General features: G+C 32.5%; 1 protein-coding gene across 1 annotated transcript; it reads right to left on the bottom strand.

Moving 5' to 3' along the window:
* Positions 1-12290: 12290 nt before the first annotated feature.
* Positions 12291-13004, bottom strand: LOC133205000 (leucine-rich repeat-containing protein 24-like). The gene has a single exon (XM_061340741.1). It carries the CDS (start codon positions 13002-13004, stop codon positions 12291-12293), a length of 714 nt encoding a protein of 237 aa, XP_061196725.1.
* Between the last annotated feature and the right edge of the window lie 3858 nt (positions 13005-16862).

Here is a 16862-nt window from a genome sequence, read left to right as displayed (position 1 = left end):
CTGTAGTATCATTGATATCATAGTTCACTGGGATATATCGAGTCGACATAAGAATGAATGATTGAGTGATTGATTGCATGTTATTTTACGTCCCGTTCGAGAATTTTTCACTCATATAGAGACGTCACCATATGCTGGCGACGGGCTTCAAATTTAGACCTTTACTCGGCACTCAGGACCATTGAGCAGTGAGGATTCTTTATCGTGCCAACGCCTACCGTGATACGGGGCCTCGGTTTTTAAGGTCTCATCCGGAAGACCCGCAACTTTCACTTCAAAGTGCCGAGCGCTTGGCGAAGAAAACAGTTGCTACCTATTTTTGATCGACTTCCGGTCACGAAGCAAGCGCTCTACCAACTCAGCTACGTGACAGCGACATAAGAATGGAAGTAACTATTGTTAATTGATAATACGTAGTCGATATATCAAAATGTCGAGTTGAATCCACAGCAAGTGGTTTCTTCTCATGTATAAAGTTTTGAATAAACTCAGCTTCATATGAATATATAATAGGTCTGCTAATGAGGGGGCACAATCAGAATGTTTTTTTAACAAAATAATTTTGTAAATGACCAATGACAAAGTAAATAAATTTGCAAGTTCCATTTTTATTGAAAAGCAGCTGTTTGCGATGTCAAAAGCCTGGGTTATAACTTTTCTTGGGGTATAGTTTTAAAGTATTGTTAAGTCGTACGTTTTGACGTTATTAATTTTGGTTAAAATTTTGTGATTTCAAATTTTGTAAAAGTTACTTGGAATCTTTAAGTATCCACATCTGATTTACGTCACTTCTCGAATATACTGTTGTACTATACTCTTGAAGTTTCTCCTTAACAACTGTTAGATAAGTATTTTAGTTAGGAATAAAGAAAGAGGCTTGATAGAAAATTTTCTGGAACCAGGTAGGTATGAGAACCAGTACTAGTATTTTCTGAGGCCGTTTTCTTATAAATCCCTATGTAAAACTTTGATGGCCAATTCTGTTCCAAACCTACATTATCAAAAAGCTATCATATAAGTATATTTTTTTTCTGACCTAATAGTTCAAAGTAGATGATTTTTAAATAACCCCAGCCAAGTATATCCCCCAAGATGATGCTGTGAGCAAACCTGGATGCCCTTCACTAAGGAATACTATTACAAAGTTTGGTTGAAATTAGCCAAGTGATTTTGGAGAAGATGAAATTGTAAACGTATACGACAATAAACATCAACAACGATGACGATGATAGACAACGGACAAAAATAAGAAAATCTAACTTGAACCTTCGGTTAAGGTGAGTTAAAAAGTGTTATAGTAATGAAGTTTTAATGTTTATCTTAAATTTATTAATTATCGGTATTAAGAAAAACTTCTTGAATTCATAGAAGATGAAATATGGAGATAACGAACAGTAATTGAGCTCAAAAGTCCATTAAAACAATACAAATCGGGAGGAGAGTAAACATGAACCTCTAAAAATATTAGAGGTGGGATCTGGTGCCATGCAGGAGTAAAATCCCGTGCGACCTGTCACACCCGCCTTTTGTTCAATGTCATGATCGGGGAAACGAAAAATTCCATAGACAATTCAGTGTTTAAATTAAGGCCTTACAATTAGACTTATTAGTGTCATACTACATGTATTTGGGAATTAGAAAAGTCATTCCATCCTATTTACAAGTTGATGGTCAATAGTAGATGCAGTATTTTCATTGCAAAAGGAAACACGCAAACTGAAAAGTAAATCGATAAAAATGAATAATTAATTTAATTCATTCATTGATTACTGAATAAATAGATAAATGGAATTTGATTTTGAAAAAGCAATGATTTTTGATAAATGTTTGGATGTATCATTTACATCATCTATACGCATCAGAAGCAATACCTTTTTAACTTAAATATGTAATAATTTTTTCTGCCTCACAAAATTCTAGCCGTAGCAGTTATCTATCTTTAGCTGAATTTCTCATCAGGTCTTCTGATCATATCCTCGGTTTTAGAGATAATGCATAGATATGAGATGACATGTAAATACAAATAAATTGCAAAATACAAATGTACCTAAATCAATTATATCGGAAAATTTTCCTTCCTTACTTTCTTTTAGTGTAGCATGTGAAATGTTGCAACTCAACATGAAGCATTTGAATTTTTTACTGACAAAGACAGCGGTCAAGAGCGCGAAAATGAACAGTGAAATGTGGTCTTGGGATATACTGATGTAAACCCTCACCGTTTGGAAGCAGATTTACCTTATCGAGCCACAATCTGCATAAGGAACTTATTCGGTACGCAAGTGCTTGTTTCGAGTGCGATCAATTTTCAAAAATTAGGATAGGTTGATGTTACTAAGTACAGAGCTTTTCTACAGTCTCGATTAAAGTCAGCATATGGCAATTCTATATATGACCTTGTTTGCAAATACAACTTATCATTTTGTCTGATTTTGACTGATATGCTTCAGACCAATTGTTACATCATTTTTTTTAAATACTTATTTTGACTACGGATACCTCTGTTTACTACATCTAATTTATAGATGATTCTTGACCGATTTGATCGGTACAGGGGATGCGTTTATGCACTTGACCAGCGTTTTCAGCTGTCCGTGTTTGTGTCATGTTCACAATTCGTTTTGTTTACAGGGTTTACGTGATTGGTCAGTCTTTGTTATCTTAATTTCTGGAAAATAAATTAGTTTTTTTTGTAAACTCAATAAAATAAATTGACGTGGTTTTAGCATAAATTCTTAAATAACATTGAATAGCTTTGACCTTGTTTTGTTTTTATGATAAATCAAATAGTAATCAAAATCGATCGGAATACATGTAGATGGTCACATAGTTCAAAATTTACGTAAAATTCATGTTATCCCAGTTGAAAGCTAAGATGGCTTATTCTCAATTTAAAATCGCGCCCATTGTTTTAACTATGAGTGCAAGGCAATAACGACAAATTTGAAAGTCATGTTTTTATTGTGTGAAATGGGTAAACGAAAAGGTACAGAAATTGTTTTAACTTTAAATTCTAGATAATTATCAATAATAAAGAAATACTTGTATTTGGACGTTAGGGATAAAGTATTAACTTCTGGAAAAAAAGCTATTATGTATGGAATTCCATATACGACAGCCAACTGCTTACTACCAACTGCTTACTGCCGACTGCTCACTGCTTACTGCCAACTGCCACTGCTCATAGATGATATTGCCTGTTTTGTTATCTTTAATACGCATGCTTAATTGAATAAACCCTATGATAGATTACAATAGTAACAAAAATTGAAGACAAGGAAGGAAGAAATGGGAGGAAAGAGCATTCCCTCTTAAATACAAAACATCTAATTCCCACATTTCCTTGCAGGCAAATAATTCAATAAATTTTTTGACGGGGGAAGGGGGATATTAAAGGCATTACATAGTCCAAAAAATGAGGGGGGACAAACTTTAAATAGGATTTTAGATAATATTTGTTGGTATATGCATTTATATCAGATATACTAATAAAAAATCATAAAGGCCTTTTTACTCTATGTAAAACAGTTGATCTCGGACAAGGAAGCAATTTCAGTGCCGGGGGGGGGGGGGGGGCACAACCTAACATAACTCCTTTGACAAGGAATAAAAAAGTCACAGGGTCTTTATTGAGGGAGCACTACTGTATAGTATAAATGTTTGTTCGAAATTTAGTGGATAACCCCCCCCCCCCCCCCCAACCACCACCACGAATGTTTTTTTTACAGATCTAACATTAGCCATTAAAACGATTTACATAAGACACATATAAAAAATCCCAAATAGAGATACTTTTTCTAGGGTAAAAAGAAACATCGAAAGATATTGCTTGATATTTAACACTAAGCTATGGAAACGTATTAGTGCCACTTAATTTTTTTTTTAAGTTGGTAATTCCAACTTTAAAACTGACTTTTCAAACTTTAAAATTGGTTATTCCAATTTTAAAGTTGGCTTTTCCAACTTTAAAGTTGGTAATTCCAACTTTAATCTTAGGTTTTTCAAGTTTAAAGTTAGAAAGTTGGCTTTTTCAACTTTAAAGTTGGTAATTCTATCTTTACAGTTGACTTTTCTAACTTTAAAGTTGGTAATTCCAACTTTAAAGTTGGTAATTCCAACTTTAAAGTTTTGTTTTCCAATTTAAAGTTGTAATTCCAACTTTAAAGTTTGAAATTTCAACTTTAATCTTGGCTTTTCCAACTTTTAAGTTGGTAATTCCAACTTTAAAGTTGGAAATTCCAACTTTAAAGTTGGAAATTCCAAGTTTAATCTTGGATTTTCCAACTTGAATTTTAAAAATAATTTTATCCTTTCCTACATTGTACAAGAACCTACTAAAAGTTTGTTCTTTTGTCGTATCTGCCCCCCCCCCCTTTTTTTTTTCTCGCGTCAAAAAGAGCTACCGAATTATTTGCCTGCAAGGAAATGCAGAAATGAAATGTTTTGTCTTTAAGAGGAAATACTCCTACTTCCGATTTACTCCTTCCTCTCCTTTACAATTCAAAAATTCCCAAATCCGCCAAATTTTGTTATTATTGTAAGAACTACGCATGCTAACTCGCGATTACCGCCTACATTTTCAATCCATTTAATTCAATTTAAATGACAATTTGGACATTAAAACTTGTTTGAATGCAAAGAAATGTTCGTTAGTATTAAGTACTAATTTTAAAAACTAGTGACAAAAAGTTAATTGCTCTTATTTACTACATGTACAACTCCACTCCAGGGTTCTCCATAGGCCGTTAACGTGGCGGCCCGGCCACAGTTAAATTCTCTAGCGCCACAGTTCGGCCACAGTTAAAATATTAGCGCCACAGTAAGATCGTCGTAGTCAGTAAGATAAATATTTAAATTTATTAATCAAATAAACTTCTAAATTATGTACCGTAAAGGCGTTTTTCAGTTTCTAATGCTAAACTGTTAATGTGCTCTAATTATGATCCACTGTTTGGTTTTTACAATTAATTATCTTCCAGACCTCGCCAGATACATGAATGAAAAGCGACAAGCCATTTTTTCACACTTCACGATAATTACATGTACAACTGAATTTTAAAATACCAATTAATTCATTGCCTTAATAGTTTTACAGATAACTACATGTAAGTTTCTAAAATTGCATTGACACTACGAGTCAAAACATCGTACGTGTATCGATCGTAAATATTCATGTATTTTTGTAATGTTGAAAAATTAACAGATAATGAATACATCCACCAAAATATAATTTGATGACCATAAACTCTTTTTTAATTCACAAGTTTTCACATGTAAGATACTTCATACTAATAATTGCAAGTATAAAGACTAGATGTAAACATGACTGGTGATCTACCAGAATTTCGTCTGAACTTTAATGAACACGGCAGGTAAGCAATATTATTTTTTAAATTAGGGTTAAATGCTAGAAAGTTGTAATTACTGGTGTTATTACGTGTATTTTCAGATTCTATAAGCTAATATTTGTTTATTTATAAGTACGTATGCGTTTGGAAGGGGGGGTCTTTTGTCACAGTTATACATATACATTAATAAATTTGTGTATTAAACTATGGATTCATAGGGGCAGTGTGTTTTTTTTTCAATTTATTTTGTGGTTTCTTCGCAGATTCGGTCGCGAAATGACCGCGAATTTAGCACTTCGTGTAAGTCTTGCGCCACAGTTAAATCTGAAATGATGGAGAACCCTGCCACTCATAAGGGGGTAAAAAATTTTATCAATTGAAATCAGGCTGAAGACATCACCAGATTTTCATATATTCATGGAAATGGATAAATGACTCTTAAATATCACCGTATCTTTAACTTGTGTAAAATTCAATATATCAGATGAAAATGTGCATTTTTTATTTATTATCTTTTGAAAATGGTAATAAAATGACTATTTTCCTGTTTGTTTGTTTTTTTGTCCTTAAACACGTGCCCCCACCCTACCCCCGTGAGACAACAAAACCTGAGGAATGAATTTGTGAAATCACGTTTACAATCATAACATCTGAAAAAAGGATTTGTAGTTTCGCGGGGGGGGGGGGGGGGAAATAAATTTCCATTTTCCGTTAATTTCTATAGTGAAAAATTTTCTCAAATTAAAGACTTGTATCTCTTTGTTTTCCAAAATAAGTTATGTTTTATGAAAATTCACATAAATATCAATATAAATATGAAAATTTATTCAAATATGTTTGGCAGTTGTCAGTAAGCAGTGAGCATTAAGCAGTGAGCAGTTGGCAGTAAGCAGTGAGCAGTTAGCAGTAAACAGTTGGCTGTCGTATATGGAATTCCATAATTATGCTTGTTTTTTTTTTTTTTTTAAATTCTTCTTTTTTTTCTTTTTTTTTTTACTTGCACAGAATTGAGATGGATTTTTCATTTTCATTATCGATAATCAATAAAAGTTATAAAGGCATCTTAAAACAATCTTAACTATGTTTATCTATAGTTACGCCAACTTTTTTCCAAGCTGGAAATCGATATTGTGTATAGGTATTCATATTAAAGACATGAAGACATTGAAGAGGCATTGCATAGTCAGTTTCATGTTACAAATGCGTTGACGGTCAAATTTTCTTTGCAATTAGGCAAAGGTAGTAATTAAAAGAAATATTTCTGAGATGAATTAAAGAAAACACAGACACGTATATTTACTTAACAGTTTTACGCTTATGACAGTCAGACCATGCTGTCGGGTGTAATAAAAAGTGGCGAATGTAGGAAGAAGCAATTTTTATTCAAAGGATACTAGTAATTATTTTTCTTATTGATAATTTTTCGTGGATCTGATGTAAGGCCGTTTTCTGAATACTTTGTTGCAACTTTCATTTTCTTCGTGCTACAATTGAGAATCAAATTTTGCATCATAGCATAGAGAAAACTGTATAATAACTTTTCATCGGGAACAAATTACTGGTATTGATATCCATGCATTTCTACAAGATTGTCAAATCAGGGCTCCATGGCAAAGGTGGGTCCACAATAGATGATGAATCTTTATTGTTAAATGGTGAATGTTTATTGTAAAATAAAACGAACTGATAGTCGCATAACAATTCAATACTATTAAAAAAATACATGCTTTCGTTAATATTTGTGCACTCTTACTTATTAAAGAGCTAGGTTCACTTTATGCATAAAATGGCCCTGTCCTTTTATCAATCAATCGACTATCACCCTCTGTCCCATTTCATATATCAAAATAAAGTAGAGACTTAGTGCTTTCATTTCTTATAACAAAAATTCTTTTTGAGAATCCAGGTATTGGACTTTGAGAAAATGCAATGTTCTTGAATTTTACAGAAAATATGCGTATTTGACTACCTTCAGCAAAGAATTAAAATATGAGCACAGCCCACGATCCAAAAATTAAAACATGTTTTGTGATCTTCAGAAACAGATCTTTCATTATGTAATTGCATATTTTGGATCAGAGGTTGTGCTCTATTTGAAATATTGAAAAAATACCTCAACATTTGGCCATTTCTAAGGGAATTTACAAGATATAGGAAAAAATGACGCATTTTATGACGTCATAATGCATTGGCAAGAGAGAAAATTACGTCATGTGCAATAGGTACACGGTCACCAAGGGTCCAAGCTATAAATACTGCATTTTCAATCAAAACTGAGCAGTTTCGATTTTTCAGAAATTCTCAGGGCCAAAAAAAGGCCCCAAGTGGCTCTTGCTCTTTAATCTTGAATGACATATTGGTGTGCACATATAATAAAACATGTGAGAGCTATACATATAAAGCCTTGAATTTACAATCAAAGGAAGCGAAGGTGTGGTCAGGATTTTGTATGTTCAGGTGGAGATAGTGAAAAATAAATTAGATGTAGATTTTATTTTTAATAATGCAATAAAAATATATCTTTTTGTGCATTTCATGCACGCAATTTAATTATGAGGGCCTTTATCACGGATCATAACTTAATAGGCAAGGAAAAGGAAGAGATTATTCAAGAGAAACGTGAAAAAAATCAATAGAGGGTAATGTAAGTTTAAGTTAAGATTAGAATGATTTTCTTGTTGTACTTTTGATTCTGACCATCCTAATCAAGGGATATTACAAATTACTTAAATCATTGCATTTCAAAGGTCGTCTTAGTTTTAATTTCATGGATAAAGAACATGCATAACTTTTAGCATATATTGATACTGTTGATTCCCAAATATATGCGAGGAATTAATCATCGCGTAATTTCGCGAGAAGCACCGCTCGCGAAATAAAGTTACTCGATTTCATTTTAATGGCGCTGAAATGCATGTAAAACCTCTAGATCAAACTTCTACTTTGTTTTTACGATTTGACGTTTAAGGGCACATTCGCGATATAAAGCACTCGCGTGAAATAAGGAATCCGCAATAAAATATCAGTCAATTTACACTGTACTGAATATTTGAATGAAAATCTTTTCACGATAAAACAATTTGCATATCTATGATTCTTTCAGCATTTATTGTCTTATCATACAAAACGATTTTGTTCAATCGGTTCATTCTTTTAAAATCGTCTAAAGATTCCAAAATTTGAATGAAATATAAGGAAAGGATACAGTAATCAAGCTCAAAATCCAAATGAAACAATACAACTTGTGTGCGGAGCAAACAAGGAACTCTAGATACATCAGTGGTGGGGTAAGGTACCATAGAGAAGTAAGCATTCCCTGTCAATCCGTCACAACGGCTGTTTGCTCTTTGTCATGAGTGGGTAAACGGAGAAATCAGTTCAATTCAGTATGAAATAATAGCTTAAAGATTCATATGAAAAACTTAAGTTAACAATTAAGTAAACAACAGCTTGTATTTGTAAACAAGGTCATACTTTCAACGATAGAACTTGCCAAATGTTGATTTCAAACAAAATTGTAGATATCTTTTTATCATCAACTTGTTTGTCAGTATCCTGACTCGTTTTAAACAATTGTTCTTACGAGAAACACGTTCTTTAGTATCGAATCAACTGTGAGAAATAACCAAATATCCAAGTGATAATTGTATATTGCTAGATAAAGAAGGGAAGTTGAAGATAGAACGGTTGAAGACAACACGTTTATCATTAAGTTCAGTTGTTAGTTTGCTATCATTGTTGTTCTCTAGTAAAATATCCAAAGCAGTTGTGTCAGATTCTGTGATTTTTTTTTTATTTCGAGTTCACTGGGATATATAGAATCAACGAGGGAATGAAAACCAATAATGTTTAATTGATAAAAAGATCGTCGACATATTAAAGGTCGAATTGAAGGTCACAACAAGAGACGTCTCCTTTTCCTGTAGGTTTTGAATAAATTCTGCTTCATATGAAAATAAAAACATATCTGCTAATAACAGAGCACACTAAGTACCCATGGGAGTTTGCTGGAACACCTGGACTCCAAAGATTATATAATATTTTCAAAGAAAAATTGAAGCATCTTTCTAATATCAACTTCAGAGTACCTGTGTGTGGAGGTAGAATGTTTTTTATTTTATACAATCAGTTTGTAGATGACCAATGACAAGGTATGTAAATTTACGAAGAAACAGCTGTATATGATGTCAAAAGCCTAGTTTTTAATTATCGCGAGGAATGTTTGTATAAAGTGTTGAAAAGTATGTTTGAATATTTATGACATTGGTAAGCTTTTGTGATGACCTAAGATTTTTAAAAAAAATGTTCCTTTGAGTTTTTCAGTAAATATTAATTTTAAAGACCGTAACACCTTGTTAAAAAGAAAGAAAAAGTTTCAATACAATAAAACTAATTTTATCTTTCATCCGGTTTTTGAAAGAGTCTCTTCAAAAACTTTTCCTTTGATTTATTTGATGATATGACTGTACTACATCAATTATAATCTTTGATCAATCAAGTCTACGAAATCATGTAAAATATGAAGATAATTTCATAAATCCCAAAAAGAATACAAATTGTGAACAGGGCAAAAATGTGAACCTCTGGAAACACAAAAGATGTGATCTGGAGCCTTAAAGTGGGTAACATTCTTTGTCAACCTCTTACACGCTCCGTGAGCTCTCCGTATTGATCAGGAAAACAGAGTCATCCGCAGTCAAACTGGTATAAAACCAATGACCTTATAATTGGTTGGAAACATGTCTGCCAGTTAATATAATTGTATTTGCAAATTAAGTCCTTGTACCGGACGTAGAATTTGCGAAATGCTGATGTGAAAAATATTGAAGCCCGGCTAAATCTGCTTTTTTTGCATTGTCAGCAGCATTCACTGGTTTAAAAAAAAGTAATTGTACTCAGAAGATGACTTTGATTTCCAAATCATTTAGAAGACATATATGCAATATATAGATAATATTGGATTATTACTGAATAAATGGAGACAGTTGACGATTGATGCTGAACTTATCAAGTTCTATAATACAGTAGTTAGTTAGATGACCATCAACGTTAATAGACAGTAAAACATCCATATATGAAACCTCCACCTCCACTCAATATGTAAATACAAGTAATGGCTTTTGAAAAAGCTTGCCTGACTAAATCAATCAATATCTATGAAACGTATAAGCAAAAGAAGTGCTAAACGTTTCCGTCATCAAGGAGCGACATAGTTGCGATACTTCATTACTTACGATGTACAATTGACTTTCTCAAATGCCATAACCGGATATTACAGATTAACGAATATTTAAGACATGCTACGTACTGTATGGTCATTTATAGATAGTTAGTCCTCGGGCTGACCAGTTTCATTGGGATGAAACTGCAAGTGCGCTTGCGTAGATAGGAAATTCTGGGGAAATAGTTAGAAGAGTCGTTCTAAAGAAATTTATACACTCTCTTATTACCAGAGGGCTCGCTTCTTCATGCACACTCTCTGGTCAGTGATAGATTGATGAAACGGCTTCTATTCATGGACTGGTCTGTTCTCCGTCCTACTCGACAACGAAGTAAATTGAGAATAGTTTTAACTAGAAAAGTTGTCTTGAAATGTTTGAGACAAAAATGTTTCAATGCTGCTCTAGGTATAAGTATATAAATGGCCTGTACACTTTATAGCTAGAGCAAAATAAGATAATAATCCCCCCCCCCTCCCCCAAATGTAGAGTTTTTAAATCGTTTACAGTTTTTCTTTTCAATCGATATCAGGACCTTTCTCATTTCTCCTATAATAACGTGATTTTTATTAAGTGAAAACCAGTACACAGCATGATGTCTTCTTCATTTCGCGAATTCTTTATTTAGAACCTTACGGGAGTGAAGCCCATTCCTCTACGGGTACTGGCCTACACTCTTGTCACTGTATTAAAAGGAAACCCTTGTTCACCACAAAGCATTAAATAATACGCTACTGGCTTTTATTTAGAACGGGTGGACAAGAAGGGATGTCCCATTTACTTGGTGGAGGGAGATCGTTTATGATTGGACTAGTCCACTTATGGAATAACCGGGACACAAAATAGCAAGAATAATCAGCAAACCCATTGCTTTAGTTTTGCCTGTCCATATCGACCCGACAATGTGTTTTTTTTTTTAATGAGATAAAATTTGCAGTGAATAAAAAAAATCTGAAGCTTAAGAATCTGGTTAAAAGAACAAACATTTATTTCCATATAAGTTATCACACCCATTCAATAGAACAATCCAATAAAAAGGTGCGAAAATAATTGACTTGTAACATTTGGCGCAAAATGTGTGTGTCACCCCAATGGACAGATCCAGTAGTTTAGAAATGCAGAAAAAATGTTACACGGACATGTCCGTATAAATAATTGCAAAGAATAAACAGTTGCATGCAAAAAACTGAAGGAAGTAAACACATCATTATTTTGCATCAGTAATATGATTGTTTCTTCTGCAAACTGTATTTTTTTTAAATGCAGGTAACAAATTCCGATGTAAATCAGCTTGCAAAAAATCTAGCTCACTCTTTATGATCGTTTAGTTTCGGATCATGAAAATATTAATCCTTATACTGCCTGACGCACGTGGCGTCAGGCAATAATATTAGGAATACTTTAATCTATTACAAATTCTTTCATTAACTGTAACTTCCTGTTGGATCTATCTTATTTCTAGTGACTGCGTAAAATTGCCCTAAAAATAAAACAGTTTGGTGTACAGTGTTTAGAGATTCCTTAAACTGTGTTTGTATACGCTCACTTTTTCTTTCACTTCTTAAAAATAAATTCAAAGCAAAATACCAGTTTTATTTCCCAAACATTTCAATACATGTAATCAAATAAAGTGACAGAAGTAAACAACCAAACATTGCTTTTCACATTAGAGACCCGACTTCATACGGAATTTATACAGGCAGTAATTGATATAGGTTAATAATTAATAAACTCTGATTAGACATAGTTCTGAATCCGTCAGTAGCCGCACTTCCTTCCCTGCAAACCGAGGTGGTGAGTTACACTTAACTTTGGATATGTTACAGAACCGGGCTTTTTGACACAGATCGTTTAGATACTGGGCGAGTACCTTTGCATGACAGTCACAATGAATGGGGTTGTCTAGAAGATTAATCAGGAGTAGGGTTTTCCCACTTAAATACGAGAGCAAATCCTCTGGAACACTGGTTATGTTGTTGTTCATCAAATTGATGGATAAAGCTTTTTGCTGGACATCAGGGTATTCAAAGGAAAAGTTTTGAATATTGTTGTTCGAGAGATCTAAGGTTTGTAGGGCAGGGAAATATTTCCACCACTTTTTGAGTTGGTCGGGAATGCGTGGGTAAGAATTTGACGAGAAATTGAAAACCTTAAGCTGTGGATAATGGAAATGGTCAGTTAACTCTTCAAAATACATACGTGATATACTGTTACTGCCACTCTTCTCAAAATAGATCATATCTTCATAAATGCATTCCAAATTTATGCTTTTTCTTTTTTCAGTCAAAGCGTCTAATGCAGCGGCCAAATCATCTATTGATGGGATATTTGTAGTTTGTATAAAAGTATAAGATGTTTTTTCGTCAACAGTGAAAACTACAGTTTCCTGTCCACAAGTGCTATGCCTTAAAAATTTGAAGTTCATCATCAATTCCATATTTTCGTAAATATCAACAATGATGGAATTATTAATGAAAGCCCGATATTGCACAGTATCAGGGTATTCTGAATCTACATTGGATTCAGAGTAAAAGCCGTCAATTAAGCAGTTTCTGACATAAATGTTTCGTAGATTTCTTGCTCTGTAGGGCCAGGGTAAATAGACTACTCCTCCGTCTAAGCAGTGAAGGGAAAGACTTACGTTTCCAATATAAAAGTTCGTATCCAACCATTCTCTGAAATCTGTTAAGTTCCAGTTCTTTGAAACGACAAATTCACAGTTTAAGTTTCCAGATGACTCAGTTTGACAACCCTCGGTAAATTCAGAGATAATTTCAGCTGATAGACTTTGGCATGCACCGATCAGTAAAGAAAATGCAATGCTGAAATATACAAATCTATCACACATTTTTTTCCTTAATCGGATTTCTGAAAGTATAGTTTTTGATTTCAAACAGTTTGCCTGAAAGTTAAACCCGAAGTCATGGCAGGATATATTCGTGGTATATATAAGATCATTCAAACTCTACGCTGCGCATGTCACTAAAGGGGGTGTATTGAAAGTTGCAAAATTATCCAATGGCGATGTAATAAAATTGAATGAGTGGAGTTATGAGTCAAGCTTATTTCCAGGTGAGGCTAACTTGTCATTCTTTGAGAGAACTCATGATACTCAGATGAGCATCAGGGGTTATAGATCTATTGTTATATATGTAATTTGAGATATCGAGATAATGTTTGTTAGATATGTAGGGCAATAGGTTTTCCGGAATTCATAAATTTGTAAAAGGTTGAATTTGGTATTAGGGTGAATTAAAAAAAATGACCATACACATATTTATCAACCTGAACTAAAAATACAGGCAATGGGAATAAATTTCTATGTCTCAGCATATGTCTTTAGATAGTGTCTAAATACCTGCCGAATATCTCATTGATATCTCAATGCAAAAAAAAAGTTATGCCCAAAAATGATGCTAAAAATGTCAGGAGTGCATCACCTTTTTGTGATATTTTGAAAAATTTTATATTTTTTGAAGATCTGTGAAATAAATATTAATGGTTTTTGTTGGCAATAAAGAATTTCCTGGTAATATTCAAAGTATTAAGCTTTAAATGTAGACTGTAGCAACTTTTGATTGACCAAGTTGTGGTTATGGCCGTAGTGTTGCCAAATTAACATCAATTTTAAAAATCTGAAAGACAACTAAGTCAAAAAGAATGTTCAAAGTGTAAAACAATAACTTATTTACAATTTAAAGCTTAAAAATCTTATATAAATTACAAGCAGCATTAATGAGAGTCAAGTAACTTTGCATACCCAATAATGTTTGGAATGCAGCATTTGATGTTTTGCTCGCCAGCATGAAAAAACTTTTATCAGTGTACGATTATCTGATTTTTATTTTGGAAAATAAAGACACAAAGAACTTTTTACCATAAAGATTTATCAATTACAGGGTCTGTCTGTATTTCAGATCTATATTTCTATGGTCAGGAGTGCAACACATCTTTTAAAGATTCAAGTTATATGATGAAAAGACTTCTTTTCATGCTAAGAAATACATCTATTATTTAATTAATAATGATCTATAATACTTTAGTACTAAGTTATTGACAGTTTCATTATTAAAATCTTTCTCTCTTTCAATTTTATCAATTCATTTGTGTTTTTATCTTTTCTTTCATTTTTTTTAAGAATGTAAAAAGTAAATACACTGAAAAACTGTTATAAAATTCAAGTTATTCCACCTCAACTTCACTGAAACAATAAAACAAGTTCTGATGTAATTTTCGCTTCACAATTCTACTTTAAAGACTCCCATGCTGTTGGTCAGGAGTGCAACAAAAACGTTAGAATTATTGCTGATCAAATATGAATAGATATAAAGAAAAAAATTGATGAATATAATGTTTCTGGTTGCCCTCAGTTGATTACAGTGCTTGTCCTGTGAAGGAAAATGTACTACAGAATATATTTTATCTTCTAAATATATATTTTAGCTAGTGTTTCGACATAAATAGGGAAGAATTTAAGATATAAAACCAAGTTTTAATACTTTCATGTGTTTAAATCATGATATATTGGACTATAAATATTGCACAATTTCATTACCACTTGGTGTTACCAAAACTTTATGAATTTTTGTGTTCTGTATTTTAATTTTTAATGTTACTGCAGTCAGGAGTGCAACAAAACTGCTTTGTAATTATCAATGATCTTCATCTATCTTTACTATAAAATAAATTGAAAAAAAAAATGTTTGATACTATTTGATGTTCAAAACATTATGTCTATCAACTAATTACAGGCATTTTACAGTCAATTCAGAGAATAGTTTTCATCACTTAAAACACATATTTTTTAAATACATTGTATATAAATTACACATCGCAGTACAGTTAAGGTGCACAATGGAAATATCGGCAATTTTTATGATTTAAAAATATATTCTTAATCAGGATGGCGATTCTTTTTAGGACTTTATTTATATCGGTTATATGTAATTATCGTTATTAACTACATATTGAGGACGATTAGATTTTATATTTAGACTTGTCACGTGATGTGGCAGTCACGTGATTTTAGCACATATACTTCCAGTATTGAGGTCACCTATAAATTTCACTAGTGCAAGGGCATAACCAAGTTAAAATTCTAAGTTAAGTTTATAAATATTTTCAACACGCATCGTAGTTTCTGAAAAGTGCTGCGATCCTGTATAGATTCTGCTACTTCATTGTTAAAATCATGTTTGTATGACCGCATGCTCAATTTTTTGCTGGTCAATGGCATTAAATATAGATATAATTAATTCATTTTCAAGATTTCACCAGGATCGCGGCACTTTTCAGATAATTTAATACTTCTAAAGTTGATTTGTAAAAGCTTACTATGATCCATTGAGTGTATGCCCTTGCACTAGATCGATTTATTAAGACACTTACATTACCCTCTGATGCACTTGCATACAAATATACAGCGGTATCAATTAAATAGGAAGTGTACGGAAAATATATGAATAAAATCATAAAGAAGACATTGAATCCAAGCTAATGCCTTCTTAAATATCTGCAAATAATATTTTATCTAATTATAAAACACATTTTTCGTTGTGAAAATATTACTTGATCCGCCTCTCACTGCATACAAACTGCGTCAAGTTTTACGAAATGAAGTCACATCGACAAGTGCATTGCGATCAGTGACTCGTTTATACCTTGCTATATAGGATTTATCTAATGACAAAACAGCATGTTGAAGTAAGTTTTGATGTAGTTTGATGGTTTCCTACATTTTACAATAGCAACTATTTCATTTTGTGGTATTTTCAAGAATTGATAGTTTTGTATGATGTCATAGTTAATATTTCCCGTACAAATTAGGCCCCGCCCCCTTTTTGTAGCCTTAACTGTGCTGCGATTGCAAATAATCATGCTTTGAAGTCTTGAAAAATATGAAAAAGGTGCCGTAAATGATAAAAGATATCAAAACGACGAACTGAGTAACAAACTAAGAATTGGTTATTCTGTCTTATAATTTTTAAAACAATGTTAAATAAATTACATATCAGATGTCAGTGGCCCTTTTCACAAAAAAATCTTACGACTAAGATAAAAAAAAATTCCCATTCTCTAACGAGTATCTAAACTGTAGTAGGTCACAAAATCTTACATTTCTATTACATTAGATTACAATTGCAAATAATATTTTAGAAAAAAATAAATATCTTTATCAAACAAAAATTATAAAGGTATCAAAGTATTATCTTAGTCGTAAGTTTTTTTGTGACAACACAATAATGTAAAATAGGGTCACTTTAAAATCTAGTATTTTTTTTAATAAGAAAACTTG

The sequence above is a fragment of the Saccostrea echinata genome, unplaced genomic scaffold (assembly GCF_033153115.1).
Source record: "Saccostrea echinata isolate AGI-Se365-2 ecotype Australia unplaced genomic scaffold, CSIRO_AGI_Sech_v1 ptg000054l, whole genome shotgun sequence".
NCBI lineage: Eukaryota > Metazoa > Mollusca > Bivalvia > Ostreida > Ostreidae > Saccostrea > Saccostrea echinata.
Note: the sequence above shows the minus strand (reverse complement) of the source record. Positions and strands in the feature narration are given on the sequence as shown.